The sequence below is a fragment of the Pelophylax lessonae genome, assembly GCF_965119305.1.
Source record: "Pelophylax lessonae genome assembly, chromosome: 5".
Lineage (NCBI taxonomy): Eukaryota > Metazoa > Chordata > Amphibia > Anura > Ranidae > Pelophylax > Pelophylax lessonae.
Window position 1 is genome coordinate 66,125,965 of NC_138772.1, and position 15,217 is coordinate 66,141,181.

At 44.3% G+C, this 15,217-nt stretch overlaps 1 protein-coding gene across 1 annotated transcript in view; it reads right to left on the reverse strand.

Moving 5' to 3' along the window:
- Nucleotides 1-3,164: 3,164 nt before the first annotated feature.
- CUBN (cubilin) overlaps nt 3,165-15,217 on the reverse strand; it is a 439,455-nt gene continuing 427,402 nt past the window's right edge. The window contains exons 66-67 of the mRNA XM_082257511.1: nt 14,203-14,438; nt 3,165-3,285 (exon numbers count right to left, since the gene is read on the reverse strand). Coding sequence (XP_082113637.1) covers nt 3,178-3,285; nt 14,203-14,438 — 344 coding nt within the window. The 3' untranslated portion in view covers nt 3,165-3,177. The remainder of the gene's footprint in view (nt 3,286-14,202; nt 14,439-15,217) is intronic.

Below are 15,217 nucleotides of genomic sequence, written 5' to 3' on the forward strand. Positions count from 1 at the left end.
GAGGAGTGAAATCAACAATTTATACCCTTAGAAGGCCTGAAGGCAGTGATTGGTTTTCGGGGTTCTGTAAACAGCTAGACTACCAAAAAGTCTCACACATGTGGTATTCCCATACTCAGGAGAAGCAGCCGAATGTATTTTGGGGTGTAATCTCACATATAGCCATGGCATGTGTGAGCAATATATCATTTAGTGACAACTTTGTGTAGAAAAAAAAAAATAATACATTTTCCCGATTCGTGTAGCAAAATATAAAATATTCCATGGACTTAGCATGGCTCTCAGCAAATAGCTTAGGGTGTCTAGTTTCTGAAAAAGGGTAATTTGGTGGGGTATTATGCTGTCTTGGCGTTTCATGGCCTCCGAAACTGTGATAGGTAGTGAGGAGTGAAATCAACAGTTTACTCAGGAGAAGTAGCCGAATGTATTTTAGGTTGTCATTTCACATATAGCCATGGCATGTTTATGCAATACAGGGGCGTAACTACAGGGGTTGCAATTGCAACCGGGCCCCATGCTCCGGGGGGCCTGTGTGGATCCCCTGTAACCTGGATAGGAGGGGCGGCATGTAGAGAAATCACTGTCCTCCTTTTTCCTCCTGTAGCTGCAGGAGGAAAATGGAGGAGATTGGTTCCTCTGTATGCGGCCCCCGCCACCCCTCCTATCCAGTTCACTTGTGTTCTGTTGTCTCTGGGCCCTGTTTGCTCCCCCCTCCTTCCCTCTCCTGCCGGCTGCTGCAGGGGATGTGTCACAATTGAGAACCAGAAAGGGGTCGGTAAATATGTAATTTACCAGCTCCTTCCTTTTCTGAATGGACAGAGTCATAGTAACATTGTAAAAAAATAAAATAAAATGATAAAAAAAAATAATACAATTAAAATACCAAAAAATAAAAACTGCTGACACCAGTGGGTGAATTTCAATGATCGCAAAGGTCACACTTACTACCAGGCCCTGGCATTCCACCACTGTGTGGAGGCCCCAAGATGGCAGGAAGGGGGCCCACTGCAGAACTTGTGAAAGGGTCTCGCTGCGGGACCGTAATAAAGGGCCCCGAAACGAGAGTAAAGGGCCCCAGGATCAGTGTGAAGAGCCTCAGGCTTGAAGGTAAGGGCCCCGGCCAGAGGTCCGGGGGGGGGGGGGGCCCTTCATGGTTTCTTGCACCAGGGCCCTGAAGGTTCTTGTTACGCCTCTGATGCAATATATCATTTAGTGACAACTTTGTGTAAGTTTTTTTTTCCGTCACTTTTCAAAAACCTGTGACAAAAAAATGAAATATTTAATGGGCTCAACATGCCTCTCAACAAATTCCTTGGGGTGTCTACTTTCCAAAAAGGGGTCATTTGGGGGAAGGGGGGGGGGAGGAGGTTTGTACTGCCCTGCCATTTTAGCACTTCAAGTCAGAAATAAAAGCTGCGTAAATTCCAGTATATGCACCGTAGTTTTTAGACGCTATAACTTTTGCGCAAACCCATAAATATTCGCTTATTGAGATTTTTTTTTTAAGTTACTCTATGATGGCAAGTGGTGAACATATGGTGTTACACACTTGTGTCATGTTTTTAGAGACGGGGGGCTTCACCCTTTTGATGAACCTAAGGGAAACGTTCCTCATCCTGGTATCCATGAAGTTCTATTACATATATGCAACTTCGCCATGCAGTGCAGGCCCAAGAGGGAGAGGACCCGTGGACCCAGTCACCTACCCCGGTGTTTAATTCTATGGCAGAAGTGGGCACTTATAAGGGATTTATATCACACTACTATTCTCTTTTATTGAACTCCTTCCTGGAGGACCACCCACTGAGTGTATCTGCTGGGTGGGAGAGAGTCATAGGGGCGTTTGAGAAAGAGCAATGGGAGGAAGGACTTCAGGCGGTCCAGCTGTGTTTCTTGAATGTTGCTCAACGCATCTCATAGCTCTACTGAAGAAAGGAAAACGCTGCTCCAGGTGTATAGTGTGTAGTAATTGCCAGGAGATAGAATATCCCATAGAGTGCTGGCCCCGGCTCGCCTCCGTGGGAACACTTGTAGAAAAAGAAGTAGCCGCACATCCAGGGATTCCAATAAGTTTCAAATACCTTTAATTCCAAAATGTTGCAAGTGATGACACCAAAGACACCAACATGAAGTCTCATAGACGCGTTTCACACATACATCTTGTGCTTAATCATTACCAAATTATCATCTCATAGCTCTATATCTTGCATAGAACTCACTACACACCTGCTAGGCTACACCATATGGGCAGGAAAGACACCCCTGTCTGTACAAGGTGTCATAGAGACCATGGAGACCTGATACATCTTATGTGGAGATGCCCTAAACTTCATATCTACTGGAAGGGGGTTATTAATACCTTGTCTGGGGCATTTGGGGCTCAGCTGTCTGAGGACCCCAAACTGTGCCTGCTGGGTATCTTGGATGAGGTACCTGTGCCTGATATTACTAAACAGGCTATAGCCAGGGTTCTGTTTAAAGCCCCAAAACTGATACTGCGACACTGAATATCTTCTGACCCCCCTAATGTCAAGGAATGGGTAGCCCAATGGGTAGCCCAAATGGGAGACACTTTAAGACTGGAGAGATACATCTTTCAACACAGGGGTAACCCAAGTAAATTTGAAAGGTTTGGCGCCGGTAGACTTGGTCCTGGACAGGTTAATGGCTGGGAAGGTGTGAGATGATATGGCTCTCTCCTTCCGCCATGACTAAGTCTCGAGGAGATGTATATATCCACTGTACACACTGATTGTTTGAGTTGCTGCTTATTAGTCTTGGTGGCATCATGGGTAAATGTATTAATGAAATGGGTAGTATTTAAGCATGATTGTAACCTTGAGAGATATGTGACTTGATTATACTTCTGCTCTGGAATCTGTACTGTTTGTGCACAATGTTCAATAAAGTTCTTCGATATAAAAAGACATGAAAATAGAAAGGTTCTACTTAAACATTTCAAAAGCATGTTGATGAAGGGGAGGAAGGAAGTGGGGAAGGCAAAATAGATAATTAAACTTCAGCCTTAATTTTATTTTGTGATATAATCTTTATTTTAAAATATAAATGTATCTGTAGGCACACATATATACAATTACATGAACTCTGATGTAGAGTGTTTTCTGCGCAGGATTTTCAGATAACTGTCTTGAATTGTGGATTGTAAAAATCTTTGACTCAAGAGCTCCAAATTACTCTAAAATTTGACGGCAGTGTGACATAGTCTGCATGAAATTTAACAAATACTTGATGAGACGTGCTATTGAATGGAGCAATATTTCCATCCTAAAAAGAAAAGAGACAGTAAATATTATTGATTTGCATAGCGACATCCTCATTCGCAGGAACAGGGCTATGGGGGTCGCATAAGGTATTATAGAAGCCTGAACAAAAGTTTAGTATGGCACCCCTCCCCATCACCACCACTATACATGAAAGAAAATAAAAAGAATAAAAGTCATTTGTACAATGTTTAAAGTGATTGTGAAGTGCTTTTTTTTAAAATAATAAACATGTTATACTTACCTGCTCTGTGCAGTTGGTTTTGCACAGAGCAGCCCGGATCCTCCTCTTCTCAGGTCCCTCTTTGGTGCTCCTGGCCCCTCCCTCCTTTTGAGCCCCCCCCCCCCCCCCCACAGCAAGCAGCTTGTCCATTCAGACAAAGAGTTGCCGTTCGGCCCCTCTCTCTCCTGATTGGATAACTGACTTTGATTGACAGCCGTGGGAGCCAATGGCACTGTGGCTCTGTCTCAGCCAATAAGGAGGGAGAGTCCCAGATGGCCGAGGGACTCGTGGACATCGCTGGACAGAGATGGGGCACAGGTAAGTATTAGGTGGTGCTTGGGAGGCTGCTACACACAGAAGGCTTCTTATCTTAATGCATAGAATGCATTAAGATAAAAAATCTTCTGCCTTTACAACTCCTTTAACAGCTTCCGGACAGTCCGCCGCACATTTACTGCGGCAGGCTGGCCCTCCTGCGCGAACCGATGTAGCCTTACGCCGGTCGGGCGCTTGGTACAAGGGGGCCAGCGAGTGCTCCCGCCCCCACTAGGCAGCGGGTATACCGATGCACGGGGCCGGCAGCTGCGATTTCCGCCGGGCATCCGCGATCGTTCTCCGCCAAGAGAGAAGGAGGGTCAGCTGTTGTAAACACAGCTGACTGTTCTCTCTGAAATTATCACAGAGGGCCTGTGATCCTTCTATATAGAATCACAGGTCTCTATGATCATTTCACAAGTCCTACCCCCCACAGTTAGTAAACGCTCCCCTAGGCTCACATTTAACCCTTTGATCACCAACTAGGTTCACCCCTTCCCTGCCAGTGTCATTATTACAATAACAGTGCATATTTTTAGCACTGATTACTGTAGTAATGTCACTGGTCCCCCCAAACGTGTCAAAAATGTCAGTTAGGGGTCCGATCTGTCCGCCGCAATGTCGCAGTCCCGCTAAAAATCGCAGATTGCCACCATTACTAGTAAAATAAATAAATAAAAATGACATAAATATTTCCTCTAGTTTGTAGACGCAATAACTTTTGCGTAAACCAATCAAAATACGCTTATTGCGATTTTTATTTTTTTTACCAAGTAGCAGAATACAAATTGGCCTAAAAGGATGAAAAAAATCGGATTTTTTTTTTTTGTTTTTGTTTTTTGGGAATGTTATGTTAGCAGAATGTGAAAAGTATTGTTTTTATTTTTTCAGAATTGTCACTCTTTTTTTGTTTATAGCACAAAAAATAAAAATCGCACAGGTGATCAAATACCACCAAAAGAAGCTCTATATGTGAGGAAAAAAGGACATCAATTTTATTTCGGTACAATGTGGCACAACCGTGCAATTTTCCATTAAAGTAACACAATGCAGAATCACAAAAAATGGCCTGGTCATTAAGGGGGCAAATCCTTCCGGTCCAAAACTGGTTAAAGATATCCAAACCTAAGAATATAAAATACAACATTTTTTAACTTACCAGTCCTTAGATATAGAGTCTTCAGTCACATGGCCAAAGAAATGCATATACAAGTGTTTTTTAATTACGGATCTGAACACAGCTACATTGTTATCAATGGAGCTATTCAAACACAGGTGCAAATACATGAGCTGCTTTCAGATCTGTAACACAGAATCTAAAAATCTGAATTTAAGAACATGCGCTTTAGGCAGTTATGCATGCATACAGTGCCTTGCGAAAGTATTCGGCCCCCTTGAACTTTACGACCTTTTGCCACATTTCAGGCTTCAAACATAAAGATATAAAACTGTAATTTTTTGTGAAGAATCAACAACAAGTGGGACACAATCATGAAGTGGAACGAAATTTATTGGATATTTCAAACTTTAACAAATAAAAAACTGAAAAATTGGGCGTGCTAAATTATTCAGCCCCTTTACTTTCAGTGCAGCAAACTCTCTCCAGAAGTTCAGTGAGGATCTCTGAATGATCCAATGTTGACCTAAATGACTGATGATGATGATAAATAGAATCCACCTGTGTGTAATCAAGTCTCCGTATATATGCACCTGCACTGTGATAGTCTAAGAGGTCCGTTTAAAGTGCAGAGAGCATCATGAAGAACAAGGAACACACCAGGCAGGTCCGAGATACTGTTGTGGAGAAGTTTAAAGCCGGATTTGGATACAAAAAGATTTCCCAAGCTTTAAACATCCCAAGGAGCATTGTGCAAGCGATAATATTGAAATGGAAGGAGGATCAGACCACTGCAAATCTACGAAGACCTGGCCGTTTCTCTAAACTTTCAGCTCATACAAGGAGAAGACTGATCAGAGATGCAGCCAAGAGGCCTATGATCACTCTGGATGAACTGCAGAGATCTACAGCTGAGGTGGGAGACTCTGTCCATAGGACAACAATCAGTCGTATACTGCACAAATCTGGCCTTTATGGAAGAGTGGCAAGAAGAAAGCCATTTCTTAAAGATATCCATAAAAAGTGTCGTTTAAAGTTAGCCACAAGCCACCTGGGAGACACACCAAACATGTGGAAGAAGGTGCTCTGGTCAGATGAAACCAAAATCGAACTTTTTGGCAACAATGCAAAACATTATGTTTGGCGTAAAAGCAACACAGCTCATCACCCTGAACACACCATCCCCACTGTCAAACATGGTGGTGGCAGCATCATGGTTTGGGCCTGCTTTTCTTCAGCAGGGACAGGGAAGATGGTTAAAATTAATGGGATGGAGCCAAATACAGGACCATTCTGGAAGAAAACCTGATGGAGTCTGCAAAAGACCTGAGACTGGGATGGAGATTTGTCTTCCAACAAGACAATGATCCAAAACATAAAGCAAAATCTACAATGGAATAGTCAAAGTCCAGACCTGAATCCAATCGAGAATCTGTGGAAAGAACTGAAAACTGCTGTTCACAAACGCTCTCCATCCAACCTCACTGAGCTCGAGCTGTTTTGCAAGGAGGAATGGGCAAAAATTTCAGTCTCTCGATGTGCAAAACTGATAGAGACATACCCCAAGCGACTTACAGCTGTAATCACATCAAAAGGTGGCGCTACAAAGTATTAACTTAAGGGGGCTGAATAATTTTGCACGCCCAATTTTTCAGTTTTTTATCTGTTAACAAATTTTGAAATATCCAATAAATTTCGTTCCACTTCATGATTGTGTCCCACTTGTTGTTGATTCTTCACAAAAAATTACAGTTTTATATCTTTATGTTTGAAGCCTGAAAGGTTGCAAAGTTCAAGGGGACCAAATACTTTCGCAAGGCACTGTATTAATGCACTTATACATATTTGTATACACATAAATTAGGTCTAAACAGGGGGGAAAATTAATTATTATCAAAACAAGTTATGCATGTATACGCGTCTTTATGCATTTAAACAAATCTATACACAAGTATTTTGCTGATCATTACGCAGGAACTTTTCTCCAGCAAACGTGTGTAAAATAACATCAGTAACATTTTTACAACCATGTGAATGAAGCTTTAGCCTAATCTGTACTTATCAGGCGAAGGCTTCATTCACATGGCTGAATTTTTTTATTGATGTTATTGTACATGAGAAAAAGTTCCTGTGTAATGATAGAAAAATACCTGTGTATTGATGTGCTTAACCGGTTGCCGACTGCGCACAGTATATTTACTGCGGCAGTCGGCCCCGGCCAGGCAGAGTGACGTAGGTCTACGTCGCTCGCCTGTCACTCCTTCTAGAGCCAATAGCGGGTGGGCGCGCGCCCGCTGAGGCACGCGCCCGCTGAGGCACGCGCCCGCTGAGGCTCGTTCACGGAGGAGTGCGGGAGTGTGACTGGCGGACCCGATGTCCGCCGGTCACACTACGATCGCCGGTACAGCGGGAGAAAGACAGAGCGGCTTATGTAAACAAGCCGCCTGTCAGTTCTCCCTGTGTAAAAGTGAAGATCAGACAGTTCTACTATGTAGAACTGTTGATCTTTGTTTTTACACTAGTAGACCTGTCCCTGCACAGTTAGAATCACGCCCCTAGGACACACTTAACCCCTCCCTGTCCAATACTGTTAACCCCTTCCCTGCCAGTGCCATTTTTACAGTAACAGTGCATATATATAGCACTGATTACTGCAGTAATGTCACTGGTACCCCCAAAAGTGTCAAAAATGTCAGTCAAGGGTCCGATCTGTCCGCCGCAATGTCGCAGTACCGCAAAAAAAATCGTAGATCGCCGCCATTACTCGTTAAAAAAAAAACACCAAAAATGACAAAAATCTTTCCCTTTGTTAGTAAACGCGATAACTTTTGCGCAAACCAATCAAAATACGCTTATACATACATTTATCTGTGTAAGCATGGAACCCGCATGTTCTTAGACGCAAATTTTTGGATTGTGTGTGTTACAGATCTGAAAGCAGCTCATGTTTATGCACCTGTGTGAATGGCTCCTCTGAAAACAACGTAGCTGTGTTTTTTTTTATAGCAGTGTGAAAATATCTGTTGATCTTGCCAAAAATGCAGTGTCCTTGTCGCTTCCTGAATGTCACCTTTTTATGTAAACTACCAATCTCCCATGTAATGGAAATGAACAAAGGCAGACATGTTTGAAGTAGGCTTGCCACCTCATCCCTTTACCTACTTCACTACTGGGCACTTTCACCCGCTTCCTGCCCACGCCAAATGTTGCATTTTGAATGACAATTGCACGGTCATGCAAAACTGTACCCAAATTCATTTTTTATAATTTTTTATCGTTACCCGGGGGGGCGGGAGGGGACGTCCCCCCCCCTCCCGCCGCCTTCCTTGGCTTTGCCCGGGGCTCCCGTCCCACCGGGAGCCCCGAGCACCCAGCCGGCACGTCGGCCGGCTGGATGGAGTCCCGATGAATGCCGGAAACGGCATCCATCGGGGCTCCGATGACGTAACCCGGAGGCGGCGTCCATGACGTCACTTCCGGGTTACTGTGCTGCAAAAGGCGGCAAATTTAAAAAACGTCTGTATGCAAAAATGCAGTTTTCGGCGTTTTGCATACAGGGAAGTGTAGTGGAAGGGTCTAGGGTCTTTTAGACCCTCGATCCCTCCATAAAGTGTACCTGTCACACATATTGGTGTCACAAGGGATGTTTACATTGCTTGTGACAGCAATAAAAGTGATCAGATTTTTTTTTTTTTAAAAACCTGTAATAAAGTTTAAAAAAAATAAAAAATAAATAGGAAAAAAAAAATAAAAAAATTTTGCCGCCCCAGTCACCGTTAGCTCGCGCACAAAAAAAAAACGTATACGCAAGTCGAGCCGCGAATGAAATCGCTGTTCAAACCCCACATGTGAGGTATTGCCGCGATCGCCAGAGCGTGCACAATAATTTAAAAAAAAGAGCTACACTCTACCTCTAACCTGGTAACCGTTAAATAAATTTAAAGCGTCGCAGATTGAGATCTCTATTGACCGTAGTTTGTCGCCATCCCACGGGGGGGGGCGCAATTTTAAACCGTAACATGTTGGGTATCTATTTACTCGGCGTGACATCATCTTTCACAATATACAAAAAATGGGCTAACTTTACTGTTTAGTATTTTTTAAAGGCAGTGAAATGTGATTTCTCAATTTTTTTTAAAAAAATGGCGTTTTAAAGACCGCTGCGCAAATACCGCTTGACAAAAAGTTTTGCAATGACTGACAATTTATTCTCCAGAGTCTTTGCTAAAAAAATATACATAATGTTTGGGGGTTCTAAGTAGTTTTCTAGGAAAAAATACTGGTTTTAACTTGTAAACAAAAAGTGTCCGAAATAGGGCTGGGGCTTAAGTGGTTAAAGAATAATTATTTAAAAAAAAAAAAGATGAGTTAAACCCGGATTTTTTTTACCACTACTATTCCTTTATATTTGCTTTTGAAATTTACAAATGCAGCAATTTTGAAATTGGATGAAAGGTTTAACACTGGGAAACACTTTTTGAAAGATAAAAAGTGCATTTTATATACAACTTTATAGATCAGACCAAAATGAGGGACAAATGAGGAGGAAAGAGGGACAGAGGGACTTTGTTCCAAATTAGGGACAATCCCTCAAAATCAGGGACAGTTGGGAGCTATGCAAAATCCCCTCCACCACCTTCTCCCACTTTGGAAGTTACACCCTAGTGGTATGACAGCTTACAGTGTTACATTCTGTACTGGATGAGCTGGATATGGAGCAACTGGAATAGTAAGAGCAGTGTTCAACTCTTTGATGACTGCCTATGGCTCTCCATAGTGGAAGCAGTAACAATGGCATATACTCCCATGTTTCCCCAAAAATAAGCCCTACCCCATAAATAAGACCTAGTGTGATTTTGGGGAGGGGCTGCAATATTAGCAAAGTTTGTGAAAAAATATTTAATCCGTTTTGTAAAAAGATTATATAATGTCCAGTGTGTCTAATTTTGTAACTTTATTGTTGAAAATACCTTGTTTACAGCGCCGCTGGATGCTCACATGACCCGCTGAAGATCTTCTCCTCTCCTCCTGGCTGACGTCAGCAGGCCCTCTCTCTGCAGTGCTTGGAGCGGGGCTGACGTCAGCGGGGATCTCTGCCCTTCCCTCTACAGTGCTCAGAGCGGGGCTGACCTTAGCAGGGATCTCTGCCCTTCCCTCTGCAGTGCTTGGAGCAGGGCTGACGTCGGCGGGGATCTCTGCCCTTCCCTCTGCAGTGCTCGGAGCGGGGCTGACGTCAGCGGGGATCTCTGCCCTTCCATCAGCAGTGCTCGGAGCGGGGCTGACGTCAGCGGGGATCTCTGCCCTTCCCTCAGCAGTGCTCGGAGGGGGGCTGACGTCAGCGGGGATCTCTGCCCTTCCCTCTGCAGTGCTCGGAGCGGGGCTGACGTCAGCAGGGATCTTTGCCCTTCCCTCTGCAGTGCTCGGAGTGGGGCTGACGTCAGCGGGGATCTCTGCCCTTCCCTCTGCAGTGCTCGGAGCGGGGCTGACGTCAGCGAGGATCTCTGCCCTTCCCTCTGCAGTGCTCGGAGCGGGGCTGATGTCAGCAGGGATCTCTGCCCTTCCCTCTGCAGTGCTCGGAGCGGGGCTGACGTCAGCAGGGATCTCTGCCCTTCCCTCTTCAGTGCTCGGAGTGGGGCTGACATAAGCAGGGATCTCTGCCTTTCCCTCAGCAGTGCTCGGAGCGGGGCTGACGTCAGCAGGGATCTCTGCCCTTCCCTCTTCAGTGCTCGGAGTGGGGCTGACATAAGCAGGGATCTCTGCCCTTCCCTCAGCAGTGCTCGGAGCGGGGCTGACGTCAGCAGGGATCTCTGCCCTTCCCTCTTCAGTGCTCGGAGCGGGGCTGACGTCAGCAGGGATCTCTGCCCTCCCTCTGCAGTGCTCGGAGCGGGGCTGACATAAGCAGGGACATAAGCAGGGATCTCTGCCCTGACATATTTTTACAATGCCTTTACCTAAGGTTCATTTTTGGGATTAAAGATGTAATAATGATGACTCCTGAGCTGACAGGGGGAGAGGGGGAGAGAAGACAGGGGACAGATAAGGGGATAGATAAGACATTCCCTGAAAATAAGTCCTAGTTTATTATAAGTCCTGGTCTCATTTTCGGGGAAACACAGTAGCAATGAAAGGAAGCCTTTTCTGAGAAAAACAAGGAGGCTGCCATTGCCGACATCTCATTCCGCAAATGGCAGTTGACTGTCTATCATACTGATCCTCTTGCCTTGACACCATTAGCTACTAACTCAGAACAAATATGTAGATGAAGACTTCTGCCTTTACTATGACTTTCCCGATATGCTTACTTGCTCTGTGTCAGTGACTCAGACATTTTGAAGAAAAAGGGACCATACAGCCAGACAAGTTGCATATATAGAAATAGCATCCCCCCGTATATTTTAGGTAATGTCTCTTTATGTTTTTATAACCCTTTATACAACAATGATCTGTGGCTTTTATTGACTTCTGTAATTGAGGATTTCTTTCATTGACCTCCACAGACATTGCACCAAACTACATGTTTTCAGCCACCGAATGGAAAAGATGCCAATTCAAAGGTTAATTGTCTTCACTTGTAAAAGACTCCTATTACTTACATTTTAGTACACACACTGCTGCAGTTCTCATATTGGCCTCTAGATGGAACTCACGTTGTAAAAATAGATTTTTTTTTTTGTTTTGGAAAGAGTGGAGAGGGATTAAAGCGCCTGTCAGTTTTTATTGCTGTCTGTGTCTCTGTTAGGCTCCTTTCACACTATCCGTCCGTCGGACGGATTCCGTTTTTCTCAGAGGGGGATCAAGCCGCCGATCCCCCGCTGAGCAGGAGGATGACAGCTGTGTCTCTGCGCTGTGTGCGGAGACACAGCTGTCAGTTCCCCATGCATCTCTATGGGGAAAATCAGATGGGAACAGACCGTCGGTCTGTTCTCATCCGATCCGACATGTCTCCGCTGACATCCGATCCCCCATAGAGATGCATGGGGGGACCGTTCAGATCCGCCAAAAAAATGGACAGGCGGATCTGAACGGTCCGCCTGTGTGAAAGGGGCCTTAGTCACCCTATCTATTAGGCTCCATGTACACGGGACATTGTTAACCACTTAAGCCCCAGACGATTTTACCCCCTTCCTGACCAGGGCCTATTTTGCAATTCGGCACTGTGTGAATTTAACGGACAATTGCGCGGTCGTGCGACCCTGTACCCAAAAAGAATTTGATATCCTTTTTTCCCCACAAACAGAGCTTTCTTTTGGTGGTATTTGATCACCTGTGCGATTTTTTGATCATGCGCTATAAACAAAAAAAGAGCGACAAATTTGCAAAAATAACAATATTTTTCAAATTTTTTTTTATATGAAATCCCCCCCCAAAAAATGTAAAAATCTAAATTTTTTTAACATTTTAGGCCAATTTGTTTTCTGCTACATATGTTTGGTAAAAAAAATAGCAAAAAGTGTATTTTGATTGGTTTGCGCAAAAGTTATTGTGTTTACTAATGGCTGCCATCTGCGATTTTTTTTTTTGCGGGACTGCGACATTGCGGTGGACAGATCGGACCCTTGACTGACATTTTTTACACTTTTGGGGTTACCAGTGACATTACTACAGTAATTAGTGCTATACATATGCACTGTTACTGTAAAATGACACTGGCAGGGAAGGGGTTAACTTTATTTGAGAGGGAGGGGTTAAGTGTGTCCCTAGGGGCGTGATTCTAACTGTGATTGGATGTGGCTGTGTGTGTAATAGCAGAGATCAACGGTCCTACATAGCAGGACAGTATGATCTATGCTGTTACACAGGGGAGAATGATTTCTTCTGGTGTAACGGACGATCGCAAGTCACTCGCACGGGGGGATCCGTGAGCGAGCGGAATGTGTTCTGTCGATTACAGAAAGAATTTAAAAGTATTCTGACAGTGCAGCACAAGCGTAGAGCACAGAAAGTTATCAGCTCACTAGATTTCTGGCAGGATCAACAGGTATTTTTTTACACCTATCAAACAGATATAACAAAATGCATTTAGTTAGAACAGACACAAAGGGAGAAAATAAGAGAAGTTCATTGTTAGAGATTACATATACTTTAAAGAAAAGCCATAGCAGTTAGGTATAGAAAACCCATATCTGAAGAAATATGCAGGCTACCATTGCTGATCTCTTCTCATGAAAATTATTCTTTTTTCTTGGTTGTCATACTGATCCAGTGACTTCAATCCATTTTAATGTGCTAATAATGGTGAACTTTTTTGTCCTAAAATAAGATGTTATACCTACCAGCTCTGTGCAATGATATTGCACAAAGTGGTCTATTACTCCTCTTGGGCTGTCCCCTCCTCCTTCCTCCGGGTGCACCCTCAGCGAGCCCTGGGTGCTGAGGGGCGACCCGTGCAGGCGTGCTCCTGACTTGGACTGTGTGCATCCATAGACACACACAGCTCAGCCACGCCCCCCACTCCCTCCTCACAGGATTTGACTGACAGCAGTAGCAGCCAAAGGCCTCCTGTGAGACCAGGAAGGGAGAAGCGCTGGATCAGTGAGAGGAGACAGGTGAGTGTTTAGGGACAAGGAGGGGGGAATGCATTAGGGTAAAAAATTTATGACTTTAGAACTCCTTATTTGTAGCCAGTAGGCAGATCAAACATTCTGAACTCATTGGCTGCATGCTTGCTTTGGGTCAGTGAGTTGGATTATTGCAGTCACAGAATCCACATTGCGGCCAGGTAAGTAAAAGAGAAGTCCAGGAATGACAAATAAACATTCATACTCACCTAGATTACTGCAGCAGCGATCAGATGCTGCATCTGTCCCCTACCACCTCTATACTGAGAACCAATGATCACTCAGTTCTCAGGTCTGCTCCGAGAAGAGAATGGGGACTGTCAGTCACCTCTCTCTGCCCCTCCAGTGCTCACTGGAGAGCTGGGCTGTGGAAGAGGCGAGAGTGGGTGGCCCAGGCTCTCAGTGGTGCCATGAGAGGCCGAGACAGCTGCTGGTCAGGCATTTGGGCGGATCCTGACATTATTGTCAGGATCCCTGCAGAGCCTGGACCAGCTCTGTGCTGTCAACCAATAGAAGGCTTTAGCCCGCTGTCAGCTTAAACTAGATCACAGGAGTGAAGAACTAAATGCCCTCCTGTGACCCACAGCCAAAGTATAGCCAAAAAAGCTTTGGCCATTATTCTTCTTTTAATGTTTCCAGAAGTGGGTGAGCTCTAGAAGTCTGCATATTTCTCTCAAGACTAGTTGAAGAATTTGGGTGAAAGCTTACCAGACCACAGAATGTCCTAATTAATGGGGAGCTAGAGAAAGGTCCATTGTAAAATTTGAGATAATTATTGGCACAGTCTCCGGGGTCATCAATGCTGAATGCTGCAAGGTTTATTCGTACTGCTCTTCTCATGGGAGCCACAATTGTCCATTCACAGTCGGTGTTGTTACTGTAAGTGCCAGGATAATCAGGACTGGTAAATGAGCCGTGATCTCCGAACAGAGTCCCCCCACAACCTGCAAATGTTAAACAGTGTATAATAAAATATTATTACTTGTTCAGCTATTTGCATTTAGGTAGACATAAAATCACATCAATATCAGTATATGGGCGGATGTTAGTGCTTTAACTTTACAAGGTTGTATTAATGAATTCAAATATACTGTACAAGGGAAAGGCTTCTTTACAATAAGAGCTGTAAAATGTGGAATGGTCTTCCACAGGAGCCAGTTCTAGACAAATCAGATTGGTTCAAAAAGGATGGGTGTGTTTCTAAATGGCCAAAATATACCCAATAATATTTACACAAAATAGCATAGATTGCTAATTCAGGTAGTAACTCATTTCTGTTGGGGATCAGGAAGAGATTTTTTTCCTTTGTGAGTAACTTGGACCAAGCTTTATAAGGGTTTCTTGACTTCCTCTGCATTCAAGGTTTAACCTCTCTGGCGGTCTGATTATGTCCAAATTTCTGTGCTAAAAGCGGTACATTGTTTTGCACAGAAATCTGTTGTTTTACATTTTAAAACTCACCTTCTCCTTCGATCCCCGCCGTCCTCCCCCGCCGTCCTCCCGCTGCCTGCTCGGCCGATGCCGACACCTGTCTTCCGGTTCCCTTTCCTGCAAGTGTTGCGACTAGGGATGATCGAACTTTTCAAAAGTTTGGTTCGACCAGAACACCCGAACTTTCCGAATGTTCGGCCCGGATTTCAGAACCCCATTGAAATCAATGGGACCCGAACTTCGGTAATCAAAAAACACCATTTTGAAGCCCTAAAACCCAAAAAATGCCCCT